Below are 14,766 nucleotides of genomic sequence, written 5' to 3' on the forward strand. Positions count from 1 at the left end.
GAAAACAACAACTCTATATAATGGGAGAAGAGATAATGTTAACCACACCATGTTTTTGAAAAGGCCTGGGGTGTCACTATTCCACAGTGCAATTGAAATGCCAATTGATTTTATGATACAGGGATAGGATAGGATGGCACTGTACCATTGAGGATGGTGAAGGTCAGTGGTTCTGGGTCATGGTGACACAGAAACATAAAAGGCTCGAGGGAAGCTGGGACATCAATAACACTATACCAAAGGGAGGGGTAATGTTAACACAAGGAAGGGATGGATTAATAACACAACTTTCCTGAGGGGCTGGAGATGAATCCATTTCACATGAGGGCATGTGGCTACAGGGATATTGAGACCATGTTTCTGGACTGGACTACGTCAGAGTGAACTGTAAGGCTTTGGTTCTGCCTATGGTTCTGAGTAACTCACTGCCTGACTCCCCAAAGCCTGTCCATCCATGTACAAGGCACAAGTCAGGAGTGTGATTGAATACTCTCCACTTGCCATTTTATTTTTTCTGCTGGGAAAAGTAGAGCTATCAGCCTATGGAGGAGCACAGAGAAGCCGAGTCTGTATCGAGTGCAAATCGAACAAGGGAGGTTGGGAACAGCAGTGTGCCCTGGCTTTCTCACTTGAGAGCAGGAGAAAATAGTGAATCACACAAACAACTTCAACAACACTCAAGAAGCTCGACACCATCCAGGATAAAGCAGCCCGCTTGATTGGCACCCCATTCACAACATTCACTCCCTCCACCACCGTGGCAGCAGTGTGTACCATCGATAAGATGCACTGCAGCAACGCACCAAGGCTCCTTAGACAGCAACTTCCAAACCCGCGACCTCTACCAACTCGAAGGACAAGGGCAGCAAATGTATGGGAACACTACCACCTGCAAGTTCCCCTCCAAGTCACACACCATCCTGACTTGGAAGTATATCGCCGTTCCTTCACTGTCGCTGGGTCAAAATCCTGGAACTCCCTTACTAACAGCACTGTAGCTGCACCTACCCCACATGGAATCAAGAAAGCAGCTCACAACCACCTTTTCAAGGGCAATTAGGGATGTGCAATAAATGCTGTCCTAGCCAGCGATGCCCACATCCCATGAACGAATTAAAAAAATGCCCCTCCAAGTTGTTTGTGTGATTCAATTTTCTCTTGCTGTCAAGTGAGAAAGCCAGGGCACACTGCTGTTCCCAACCTCCCTTGTTCGATTTACACTCGATACAGACTTGGCTTCTCTGTGCCCCTCCATAGGCTGATAGCTCTACTTTTCCCAGCAGAAAAAATAAAATCCTATCTTCTCATTATTGAGTTGTAGCCATACTGACAAAATACCCAAGATTGCCTGATGGGTTAATGGCCCTAACATAATTCTTAATATTTTCTTAATCTTTTTCATTGCTTACTACCATACATCTGAAGCATTGAGCAAACCTATAATACATGGACAGAATGTTTACTCCTGGCTTTAGGAGATAGGCATGGAACTTTCCCAAAGGCCTCTTGAATCTTAAGGGACATATGCAGTGTGTTAGAAAGGTGGGACCCACAGTTCCTGTGACAGAATGGTCCAGGTTACAAACTCACCAGATGGGGAACTGGGGGTGACATTCATACACCACTCTGCTAACAGCAATCATTATTTATTTTGTGGACCGGGTGTGGAGCAGGTTGTGCCAACTTTTTCCCCTCCTCTTCTGAGAGCACTGATTCTTGTACAGTTCCACAGATACTGGTAATTCTCCAACTATGTAACCATTTTTCATATGTGAGTATAGGCAGTGAGTCCCAGCAGATTATCCCAACATAGGAGTCACCAAAGTGAAGCCTGACCTGGTTCTCACCCAGAGTCCACATGCGTGTGGTTTGTACTAGATAGATAGATAATGTTCAGCATTAGGAACTTTGACTGATTTTCTCCTCACGGAAGCCAACGACATCTGTCCCAGCTGAGATCAGCTAACTCAGCAAGACCAGGAATCAAACCTCGACTTTCTAGTTTGTACAGTCAGCACTGCATCAGGCTGTGCCTTTCCCCACTGGAAAGCTTGCAATCTTTGAACATTCAAATTAGCGTTTGCTCCATCTAGCCTTAAGTTATCCATTAAAGCTTATATCTTGAACAGTTGGTTTCACGTACCATTCTTGGTTATTGATAGCATCACCAAATCCCGGTGTGTCCACAATTGTGAGCCGAAGTCGAATTCCCTTCTCCTCAATTTCCACTGAATGTTTGATGATATCAACAGTCTGGGTGATCCTCTCTGGAGAGAAAATGAAGTCTTGGTTAGTGCAGCAATTAAATTAAGTATTAAATTCAATGATGAGGCCTATCTTTAATCCATGGAATGTAATGTTATTTCATGAATAAAGTCCTATACACTTGATCTTTGTCTGATTTAAAGAAAAGTCACTTAATTCCATATCAGACTGAAGTAAAACGTCGGCATATGGAGACTGGGATCTGAATACAATCCAGACTGAGGAGATTCAAGTTTCCTCTTTCTGTTGGTTGTACGCACCTCCCCACGAGGGGAACTTGGGAATTCTCATTCCAATTCTTTAACAGAATGGGCCAGTATACAAAGCTGGCACTAATTCAACAATGATATTGGAAATCTTAGTCAGCAATCATATGACAGCTGCTGTGGGAAATGGAAATAGAGAGATTGGTGCAACAGTGGGGCCTCTTCTAAGTTTAAGACTGAGATATGCTGTTGGGCAGAGTGGACGCAGCTTTATTCTGCATCTATCGTACTATAACCTACTGAGAAAGCTCGATGTTAACATTGTGCGCTAAAAATGTGCTCATTTCCCTCATTATTCCTCACCTTGATTAGCACATAATTATTCAACATGTACTTGACAAAAGGTGGTTCTCCTATTACAGACTGTAGGGACAAATAATATTCAATGTCAGGCATCAATAGTTCCAGTCCCCTTGTTACATGAACAGCCAACTGGACAGAGATGGTAGGTGACATTGCTCTGATCTTTATTGTCTCATCATTGCAGTATTAGAGGAACAGCTTCCACTAACTGAGTATCACTGACATCCTCTTAGAAATTGGCCAGGCCTGAGCGGCAGTGAGAAGGACAGGAGAAAAGGGTGTTAGTGCTATTTTATCACAACCAGTTCTGTTCCCAAAAATTATTACCCTATGAGTTTGATTGAGAGATAAAAAAAAGATAGAGAATATTTTTTGTCTCCAATATTTAACAGCAATGATAATGCCCTTATGTAGTCTGAATCTGACCTTCTGTATTGAGGAACTTCTTGTCCTTGTACAGGTCTGTGAGGAAAAGGCTGTTGACCAGGGTTGATTTCCCAAGGCCCGATTCTCCTGAATGGAAGCAGAAACACAAATGGGTCAGATTTGAGCTGAAAAACCTTTTGGATCAACTATGCATTTATTTAGGGTTTTTCATACAGATCCAGTTCATTTAAGACCAGGTGTACAGGTCCAAACAAGGTTATTCAGGACTTATTGTATAGCTCTAGTCTGGTTTCTTTAGGACTAGGGCATTATGTCTACTATGCATTATTGATTGAAATTCAAACAGCTGAAACTTGACTAAGACAGTTTTACCTGCATGGTGGCTTGAAAACTGGGATTAGGGATTTGACTTTTTATCTGTTTCCTATGGTTGGAAAGTTGTGTCTACCCAGTGATTAGGAAACTGCTTTATTGCCCTATATGGCTGGGGTGAAGTACTCAGCTTGCCCAGAGTTGGAATAAACCAGTAGTTGTACTTTGGAAGGCAGAATTTACATTACTAATGTGCAACAGCCTCAGGGGTGCTGGGGGAAAGCCTCCTCTGCAGGTGGCTCAGCTAGCTGATAGTTATTGGGTTAGCTGTTGATGACAGTGCTGCACACTGTCACATATGTGCACTGTAATGACATCAGTCATTACCAGATTGGCATGTCCAAAATTACCATGAGGTCAGGGAAATTCAGAGCAGAGTGCCTGGTCTTATTAGAGATGGGGACCTGGTATTGCCAAAGTGGGATATGTGGCATTGCCAGAGCAGGGTGCCTAGTTTTACCATTGCACAGTGTTTGACTGTAGTGTACTGCTGAGGGGATTAAAATTGCATAATAACAAACCATTTTACCTGCTACCAATAGTGTGAAATCAAACCCTTTCTTGACTGACTTGCGATGAACCTGGCTGGGTAGTGTTGCAAAGCCGACATACTCTTTCTCCTGGTCCTGTGGATTTAAATATGGAGGCATTATTTACCAATGCCTGTGTTACTGAAAATCATAGACATCAGTCACATCCTTTGAAATTCCAAGATATGCTTGCCACCTTCCATTTCTCCCTTGCTTTATAGTGTCTATCGTTCTCCTTTCTCTGCCATCTCATTTTCTTTGCTTCCCATCTACCCTCTTCTCTTCCCACACTATCAATTTCATAATTTTCACATCACCATACTCTTTGTAGGATCTCATTCCTTTAATTTCCTTTTCAACCATCTTCTTTCTGCTCTTTATCAACTCTCCTTCCTTGTTCTCTGGGTTCATTTCAATACTTGTTTGTCTCCCTCCTCCATTCTGCATTTCCCTTTTCATAGATTGAATAAAAGTGTAGAAAGGGATGTACATTCAAAACATCTCCCTGCTCCTTCTGCATATTCTCTTTTCTCTGTTCTTTGAATCTCTTCTTCCCCTTCTTCACTTTGTTTACTTTCCACCCTTGCTCTTGCTGCCACTTTCTCTCCTGCCCACTATTTAACCTGCTCTTTTTCTTTGACATTCTCCATAAACAAATTGATCTAAAACTCTGCTGCCCGTAACTCGCACCAAGTCCTGTTCACCCCCCTGTACTCGCTGACTGACACTGGCTCCCAATTTGGCAAAGCCTCAATTTAAAAATTCTCATCCTCATTTTCAAATCCATGCATTGGCATGTCCCTCCCCGTCTCAATAGGCTCCTCCAGCCCTACAACCTCCGAGATTACTGTATTCCAATTCTGGCCGCTTGTGCATTCCAGATTTTAATTGTTCTACTATTGGTAGCTGTGCTTGCAGATTGTTGGCCTCTAAGCTCTGTAATTTCCACTCTAAACTGCACTGCCTCTCTCTCCTTTAAGCTGCTCCTTAATCCATTTGACCAAGTTTATGGTCCCCTGTCCAAATATCACAAAGTGGCTTGGTATCAAATTTTGTTTGATAATATTCATGTGAAATGCCTTGGGATGCTTTACTGTATTAAAGGCACTGTACAAAGAATCTTTAGTCTTTACCATCCCATTTGTTTTTCTTCGCATTTTAATATTCTTTGTGACCTTTCTGTATCGTTTAATTTTCACTCTTTTAATGTAATTTATCCAAATCTTTGTTCCCTCATTGTTGGACTCACCAAGTCACATATCTCCTCCACTGAGGGCAGGTGGGTGGGTGAAGGAAGGGGGTGGTCTGACTTGTTCTTCGATGGATTTATGTTGGGAGGGTGCGTAGAGAAGATCTGGTGAAAATGCTTTATCTTTTCACTCCCAGTATCAAATAATGAAACTGTATTCCCCAGTATCATATATTGATGCTGCTCCTTCTACTCCAGTGCAGTACTGAAGGAGTGCTGCACTGTCAGAGGTGCCATCTTTCAGACGAGATGTTAAATCGAGGCCCCATCTGCCCTGTTAGTGCCATGGGATCTTTCACATCCACCATTTCAAAGAAAAGCAGGGGAGTTATCGCTGGTGTCCTGGCCACTATCTATCCCTCAATCAACATCATTACAAGAGATTATCTGGTCATTATCACATTGCTGTTTGTGGGAGTTTGCCATGTACAAATTAGCTGCTGTATTTCCTTACATTGCAACAGCGATTGCACTTCAACAGTACTTCATTGGCTGTAAAGTGCTTTAAGACTTCTGCGGGTTCTTTTTAATTTCTCCATTTCTGTACTCTTCCTCTAAAGTTTAAGGAAGGAACACTGACCAGTTATAAAGTACTGGTGAAACCACAGACTGTGACCATACTTCAAAATGGAAGCACAGGAAAAGATCCAGAAAGGTTAGTGTGGGCAGTACTATACGTTTAAACACTTGAGCTATGAAGCTAGATTAAGGGAGCTAATCCACTTCTGGTTATTAAAAAGAATGAAAACATTATTAGTCATAATTCCTACACAAGCAGAATTCTGTATAATAGACAAATCAAGAATAATTATAATCAGTTTCAGTACAGAACATGATGCATCAAGGGAATAATGTGCTTTCGCATTCTTCCACATTTCAATGTAGATTAATAAATGGCCAGTGAAAGAAACCAACAATAATTAAAAGACATTGAAAACTGTCGGCGAGACATTGGTCATCTCAATTTCTCTGCCCCCCTCACTCACTCTAACCTGTCCCCCTCTGAACTTGTCGCATTCCGTACTCTCAGGTCTAACCCAGACATCGTAATCAAACCTGCAGATAAGGGTGGTGCTGTTGTTGTATGGCGTACCGACCTCCACCTTGTAGAGGCTCAGTGCCAACTCTCAGACACTTCTTCCTACTTCCCCCGGACCATGACCCCACCACCGAACATCAAGCAACTGTCCACAGGACTGTCACTGACCTCATCTCCTCTGGAGATCTTCCCTCTACAGTTTCCAAGCTCATAGTCCCACAACCCCGGACAGCCCGCTTCTACCTCCTTTCTAAAACCCACAAACAGGACCGTCCCGGCAGACCCATTGTTTCAGCCTGTTCCTGCCCCACTGAACTTCTTTCTTCCTATCTTGACTCTACCTTTTCTCCGCTGGTCCAGTCTCTTCCCACCTACATCCGTGACTCTTCTGACACCCTATGTCATTTTGACAATTTCCAGTTTCCTGGCCCCAACCGCCTCCTCTTCACTATGGACGTCCAATCTCTCTACACCTCCATCCCCCACCAGGATGGTCTGAGGGCTCTCCCCTTCTTACTTGAGCAGAGGCCCAACCAGTCCCCATCCACCACCACCCTCCTCCGCCTGGCTGAACTTGTTCTCACATTGAACAACTTCTCCTTCAACTCCACTCATTTCCTTCAAGTAAAAAGTGTTGCTATGGGTACCCGCATGGGTCCTAGTTACGCCTGTCTTTTTGTGGCATATGTCGTACATTCCTTGTTCCAGTCCTACTCAGGCCCCCTCCCCCAACTCTTTTTCCGGTACATTGATGACTGTATCGGTGCTGTTTCCTGCCCCCACCCAGAACTGGAAAACTTTATCAACTTTGCTTCTAATTTCCACCCTTCTCTGACCTTTACATGGTCCATCTCCGACACTTCCATTCCCTTCCTCGACTTCTCTATCTCCATCTCTGGTGATAGGCTGTCTACTAATATCCATTATAAGCCCACTGACTCCCACAGCTACCTCGACTACACTTCTTCACACCCTACCTCCTGTAAGGACTCAATTCCATTCTCCCAGATTCTCCATCTCTGACGCATCTGCTCTGATGATGCTACCTTCCATGACAGCGCTTCTGATAGGTCTTCCTTTTTCCTCAACCGAGGATTCCCCTCCACTGTGGTTGACAGGGCCCTCAACCGTGGCCGGCCCATTTCCCGTTCCTCTACCCTCACCCCTTCCCCTCCCCCCCAGAACCGCAACAGGGTTCCCCTTGTCCTCACTCTCCACCCCATCGGCCTCCATATCCAAAGGATCAACCTCCGCCATTTCCAACGTGATGCCGCTACCAAAGGCATCTTCCCTTCCCTTCCGCTGTCAACAATCCGGGGATCGTTCCCTACTGGTCCACTCCTCCATTACCCCCACCACCTTGTCCCCTTCCCAAGGCACCTTCCCCTGCAAGTGCCCATTTACCTCCTCTCTCCTCACTATCTAAGGCCCCAAACACTCCTTTCAACTGAAGCAGTGATTTACTTGTACTTCTTTCAATGTAGTATACTGTATTCGTTGCTCACAATGTGGTCTCCTCTACATTGGGGAGACCAAGCGCAGATTGGGTGACCGCTTTGCAGAACACCTCCGCTCAGTCTGAACGCATGACCCCGAGCTTCCAGTTGCTGGCCACTTCAACACAACCCTGCTCTCATCTCTGTCCTGGGATTGCTGCAGTGTTCCAGTGAACATCAACGCAAGAACAAAAGAAGAACAAAGAACAGTACAGCACAGGAACAGGCCATTCGGCCCTCCAAGCCTGCACCGATCTTGATGCTTGCCTAAACTAAAACCTTCTGCACTTCTGGGGTCCGTATCCCTCCATTCCCATCCTATTCATGGATTTGCCAAGATGCCTCTTAAACGTCTCTATGGTACCTGCTTCCACCACCTCCCCCGGCAACAAGTTCCAGGCGCTCACCACCCTCTGTGTAAAGAACTTGCCTCGCACATCCCCTCTAAACTTTGCCCCTCTCACCTTAAACCTATGTCCCCTAGTAACTGACTCTTCCACCCTGGGAAAAAGCTTCTGACTATCCACTCTGTCCATGCCGCTCATAACTTTGTAAAACTCTATCATGTTGCCCCTCCACCTCCGTCGTTCCAGTGAAAACAATCCGAGTTTATCCAACCTCTCCTCATAGCCAATGCCCTCCAGACCAGGCAACATCCTGGTAAACCTCTTCTGTACCCTCTCCAAAGCCTCCACGTCCTTCTGGAAGTGTGGCGACCAGCATTGCACGCAATATTCGAAGTGTGGCCTAACTAAAGTTCTGTACAGCTGCAGCATGACTTGCCTATTTTTATACTCTATGCCCCGACCGATGAAGGCAAGCATGCCGTATGCCTTCTTGACTACCTTATCCACCTGCGTTGCCACTTTCAGTGACCTGTGGACCTGTACGCCCAGATCTCTCTGTCTGTCAATACTCCTAAGGGTTCAGCCATTTATTGTATACTTCCCACCTGCATTAGACCTTCCAAAATGCATTACCTCACATTTGTCCGAATTAAACTCCATCTGCCATTTCTCCGCCCAAGTCTCCAACCGATCTATATCCTGCTGTATCCTCTGACAATCCTCATCACTGTCCGCAACTCCACCAACCTTTGTGTCGTCCGCAAACTTACTAATCAGACCAGCTACATTTTCCTCCAAATCATTTATATATACTACAAACAGCAAAGGTCCCAGCACTGATCCCTGCGGAACACCACTAGTCACATCCCTCCATTCAGAAAAGCACCCTTCCACTGCTACCCTCTGTCTTCTATGACAGAGCCAGTTCTGTATCCATCTTGCCAGCTCCCCTCTGATGCCATGTGACGTCACCTTTTGTATCAGTCTGCCATGAGGGACCTTGTCAAAGGCTTTACTAAAGTCTATATAGATAACATCCACTGCCCTTCCTTCATCAATCATCTTTGTCACTTCCTCAAAAAACTCAATCAAATTAGTGAGACACGACCTCCCCTTCACAAAACCATGCTGCCTCTCGCTAATAAGTCCATTTGTTTCTAAATGGGAGTAAATCCTGTCCCGTAGAATCCTCTCTAATAATTTCCCTACCACTGACGTAAGGCTCACTGGCCTATAATTTCCTGAATTATCCTTGCTACCCTTCTTAAACAAAGGAACAACATTGGCTATTCTCCAGTCCTCTGGGACCTCACCTGTAGCCAATGAGGATGCAAAGATTTCTGTCAAGGCCCCAGTAATTTCTTCCCTTGCCTCCCTCAGTATTCTGGGGTAGATCCCATCAGGCCCTGGGGACTTATCTACCTTAATGCTTTGCAAGACATCCAATACCTCCTCCTTTTTGATAATGAGATGACTGAGACTATCTACACTGCCTTCCCTATGCTCATCATCCACCAAGTCCTTCTCTTTGGTGAATACTGATGCAAAGTACTCATTTAGTACCTTGCCCATTTCCTCTGGCTCCACACATAGATTCCCTTCTCTGTCCTTAAGTGGGCCAACCCTTTCCCTGGTTACCCTCTTGCTCTTTATATACGTATAAAAAGCCTTGGGATTTTCCTTAATCCTCTTTGCCAATGACTTTTCATAACCCCTTTTAGCCCTCCTGACTCCTTGCTTAAGTTCCTTCCTACTGTCTTTATATTCCTCAAGGGATTTGTCTGTTCCTAGCCTTCCAGCCCTTACAAATGCTTCCTTTTTCTTTTTGACTCGGCTCACAATATCCCGCGTTATCCAAGGTTCCCAAAACTTGCCAAACGTATCCTTCCTCCTCACAGGAACATGCTGGTCCTGGATGCTAATCAACTGACGTTTGAAAGACTCCCACATGTCAGATGTTGATTTACCCTTAAACAGCTGTCCCCAATCTAAATTCTTCAGTACCTGCCTAATATTGTTATAATTAGCCTTCCCCCAATTTAGCACCTTCACCCGAGGACTACTCTTATCCTTATCCACAAGTACCTTAAAACTTATGGAATTATGGTCACTGTTCCCAAAATGCTCCCCGACTGAAACTTCGACCACCTGGCCGGGCTCATTCCCCAATACCAGGTCCAGTATGGCCCCATCCCTAGTTGGCCTATCTACGTATTGTTTCAAGAAGCCCTCCTGGATGCTCCTTACAAATTCTGCCCCATCCAAGCCCCTAGCACTAAGTAAGTCCCAGTCAATATAGGGGAAGTTAAAATCACCCATCACTACAACCCAGTTACCTTTACATCTTTCCAAAATCTGTCTACATATCTGCTCCTCTACCTCCCGCTGGCTGTTGGGAGGCCTGTAGTAAACCCCCAACATCGTGACTACACCCTTCCTATTCCTGAGCTCCACCCATATTGCCTCGCTGCACGACCCCTCCGAGGTGTCCTCCCACAGTACAGCTGTGATATTCTCCTTAACCAGCAATGCAACTCCCCCACCCCTTTTACAACCCCCTCTATCCCGCCTGAAGCTTCTAAATCCTGGAACATTTAGCTGCCAATCCTGTCCTTCCCTCAACCAAGTCTCTGTAATAGCAACAACATCATAGTTCCAAGTACTAATCCAAGCTCTAAGTTCATCTGCCTTACCTGTTATACTTCTTGCATTGAAACAAATGCACTTCAGACCACCAGTCCCGCTGTTCTCCGCAACATCTCCCTGTCTGCTCTTCCTCTTAGTCTTACAGGCCTTATTTACTAGTTCCCCTTCATTTATTTCACTTGCTGTCCTACTGCTCTGGTTCCCACCCCCTGCCACGCTAGTTTAAACCCTCCCGAGTGACGCTAGCAAACCTCGCAGCCAGGATATTTGTGCCCCTCCAGTTTAGATGCAACCCGTCCTTCTTGTACAGGTCCCATCTGTCCCTGAAGAGATCCCAATGGTCCAGATATCTGAAAGCCTCCCTTCTACACCAGCTGTTCAGCCACGTGCTTAGCTGCACTATCTTCCTATTTCTAGCCTCACTGGCACGTGGCACAGGGAGTAATCCCGAGATTACAACCCTAGAGGTCCTGTTTTTTTAAACTTTCTACCTAACTCCCTAAACTCCCCCTGCAGGACCTCATCACTCTTCCTGCCTATGTCGTTGGTACTGATGTGTACCACAACCTCTGGCTGTTCACCCTCCTCCTTCAGAATGCCCCCTGTCCATTCAGAGACATCCTTGACCCTGGCACCAGGAAGGCAACATACCATTCGCGTCCACAGAAGTGCCTATCTGTGCCCCTGACTATAGAGTCCCCTATAACTATTGCTCTTCTGCGCTTTGTCCCTCCCTGCTGAACAACAGTGCCAGCCGTGGTGCCACTGCTCTGGCTGCTGCTGTTTTCCCCTGATAGGCCATCCCCCGCAACAGTATCCAAAACGGTATACTTATTAGAGAGGGGAATAGCCACAGGGGATTCCTGCACTGACTGCCTGCCCCTTCTCGCGGTCACCCATCTATCTGCCTGCACCTTGGGTGTAACCATGTCTCTATAATTCCTGCCTGTGACACTTTCTGCCACTTGCATGCTCCTAAGTGCATCCAGTTGCCGCTCCAACCGATCCATGCGGTCTGTGAGAAGCTGCAACTGGGTACACTTCCTGCAGATGTAGTCCTCCGGAACGCTGGAAGCGTCACGGACCTCCCACATCTCACAGGTGAAGCACTTCACCCCTCTGTCATTTCTAGCACTAATTAGTTAATTAATATAAAATAAATAAATACTTATTAAATCCTTACTAAATTGTTATAATTAACTATATGGTCCCTAGTGCTAGATTTCTACTATAAATATTAAATGCTAACTAAATACAGTAATCTCCTCCCTCTGGTTTAGTTACTCTACTTATTAATTAGTTTATTAGTGTTTTAATCAATTATCATCAGTTTTATTTTCAAAATCGGTACAGATTCCCTACCAGCCAATCAGGTCACAGCTTTCCTGTGACATCACTTTTTCAGTTTTTTTCCCCCACCTGAGGTAACTTACTCTGTAAACTCACCGCTCTGGAACTCCGCCCTCCGAGTCTGCTCCGAGAATCCCTGAGGTAAGTTTTTTATACTTACCGCTCCGGAACTCCGCCCTCCGAGTCTGCTCCGAGAATCCCCGAGGTAAGTTTTTTTATACTTACCGCTCCGGAACTCCGCCCTCCGAGTCTGCTCCGAGAATCCCTGAGGTAAGTTTTTTTTTATACTTACCAGTCCGGAACTCCGCCCTCCGAGTCTGCTCCGAGAATCCCTGAGGTAAGTTTTTTATACTTACCGCTCTGGAACTCCGCCCTCCGAGTCTGCAAGCTCGAGGAACAGAATTTCATTTACCGATTAGGCACACTACAGCCTGCTGGACTGAACATTGAGTTCAATAATTTCAGAGCATGACGGGCCCCCCCATTTTATTTTTATCTTCAGTTATTTTTTTTCTTTCTTTTTGTGTTTATTTTATTTTAGTTTGTTCAGCTTGTTTCTATTGTGCCTACCCACTGTTTTTTTTCATGTTTTTACTTGTGGCTGTTCAGTTTTTAGTCCATTCACACTATCTGTACTAATGCTTTGTCTTTCAGCACACCATTAACATATTGTTTCCTTTTGTTCCATGACCTTCTCGTCAGCTATTCTGTGACCTTGTCCTATCAATACCTTCTCTTTTGTTATCGTTTGCCCCAACCCCGCTGTACTTGCTTAAAATCTTTTACATTTCTTATATCTGCCAGTTCTGAAGTAAGGTCATTGACCTGAAACATTAACTCTGCTTCTTTCTCCACAGGTGCTGCCAGACCTGCTGAGTTTTTCCAGCACTTTGTTTTTATTTCAGATTTTCAGCATCCGCAGTATTTTGCTTTTATATAATTAAAGACTAAGTGACAGCCTAGAACACTGTGAAACTATGTTCATGGGTCAGACAAGAATCCAGGTCCACAGCGCAGCTATATACTTCTACAGTAGCATTATGGAGCAAGAGGTCTTTGTTGTATTTAATAGATTTGATTTTTTAAGCTTCCAATTTCACGTACCCAGTGGCAGCATCAAGCATCTCCTGGGTTGGGTATAGCAGCGTGAGGCTTAATCTACTCTTACCCAACATAGTGCAGCTCTCCCCCTCTAAACAGTGTACCGTGCTGCACCAGTACAAGATTTTTCCATTCCCCACACCATCACTATCGTGAGATTTCCAGCTAAAGCCTATGCAACCCAAGAAGTAAATTGGCACTACTCACAGTGACTTCACACCACCAGCAGACAGAGAGAACATTCATTCGTCAGAGCTAGATCTGAACCCTAGTCCAAAAGGTGAAAAATCTGTGTCTAATTGTTATGAATGCTGGACCTTGTAACATGATTAAAAAAAAAACCTCTCAAGCTTTAAGACATAAAGTTCAAGATGGAGTCCAGAAGGTCTGCTGACCTCACCTCCATTCTGAGAAAGGTTACCAGGACAACAGAGAGAACAAATCAAAGAATTCTTTTCTGAAGAACAAAGACTACAGCACTAACACCTAAAGAACAATGGGTTTTGCCCTCCAGACTTTTGGATTGTAAAACAAGCAGCATGCAAATTGAACCAGGCAGGTGCTAACAATAGCTTTGTGGAACTCAGACTACTGGTTTCTGCATTTTGGAACAGAACAATAAACAACTGAATTCTCAGTCCAGACAAATTTAACAGACTTTCTGCAGAAAAACCCAGCAGGGAGAGACGGCCTACTCTCTGAAGATATACAGCAAAAATTTGGTAAACACAGACCTATTTTGAGAGTCAAAGCTTGCGGAGTAGTAAAGGATCCATGGGATCACCAGAAATCACATTATCCACAGAGGTCCAACTCAGTAGGGCTCGGAGAAGGGAGCAAAGATAATACTGATTTTTGAAAAGTCTGGGAGATCCAATCCATTGCAACTAGGAGTAGTTTGGAACTTTTAACCACAAAGGATTTTGTCATCAAAAAGAACTGTGCAACATAAAAGTGTGCTGTGAGGTCTTTCAAGTGCTGAATAAGTAAAGAAAATAGCTTTGTTTGTAATTTGGGGTCTCAGCTACCTACAAAGTACTATTTAGTTAAGTGGGGATTTCTTTTAGTTTAGTTGTTATAAAATACTTGAAACTTGAAATCTTGTTGTGAAGTTTGTTGAATTGGTCTGGGGTGGGGGTGTGGGGAAATCATATCTTGTATTTTTCACGTTAATGATCACTCTAACACTAATCCATTGTGCTTTCATCAGGATGGTGGTTATCTAGCTTCCTGCTCATAAATCCAAGGGGAATGCTTCTCAAACAATTCCCAATTAGTCATATATAACAGCCTAAGCATTAGTTAAACAAAGAATAGTGAATAATCATTTACACGACAGTATAAAATGCAGGTGCATTTTTTCAGTTTTTTTGATGTTTCACCAAATGGTACTCAAACTAGCAAACAATTGAAAA

General features: G+C 44.4%; 1 protein-coding gene and 1 long non-coding RNA gene across 2 annotated transcripts in view; one reads left to right on the forward strand and one right to left on the reverse strand.

Moving 5' to 3' along the window:
• Positions 1-4,243, reverse strand: part of LOC137346527 (septin-4-like) — a 51,509-nt gene extending 47,266 nt beyond the window's left edge. Inside the window, exons 1-3 of the mRNA XM_068010000.1 lie at positions 4,123-4,243; positions 3,261-3,347; positions 2,144-2,267 (exon numbers count right to left, since the gene is read on the reverse strand). Coding sequence (XP_067866101.1) covers positions 2,144-2,267; positions 3,261-3,347; positions 4,123-4,243 — 332 coding nt within the window. The remainder of the gene's footprint in view (positions 1-2,143; positions 2,268-3,260; positions 3,348-4,122) is intronic.
• The window catches only part of LOC137346622 (uncharacterized), a 66,611-nt gene extending 52,209 nt beyond the window's left edge, over positions 1-14,402 (forward strand). The window contains exons 2-3 of the long non-coding RNA XR_010968737.1: positions 5,933-6,027; positions 13,108-14,402. This is a non-coding gene — a long non-coding RNA (uncharacterized lncRNA). The remainder of the gene's footprint in view (positions 1-5,932; positions 6,028-13,107) is intronic.
• Positions 14,403-14,766: the final 364 nt, after the last annotated feature.

The sequence above is a fragment of the Heterodontus francisci genome, chromosome 30 (assembly GCF_036365525.1).
Source record: "Heterodontus francisci isolate sHetFra1 chromosome 30, sHetFra1.hap1, whole genome shotgun sequence".
NCBI classification, from domain to species: domain Eukaryota; kingdom Metazoa; phylum Chordata; class Chondrichthyes; order Heterodontiformes; family Heterodontidae; genus Heterodontus; species Heterodontus francisci.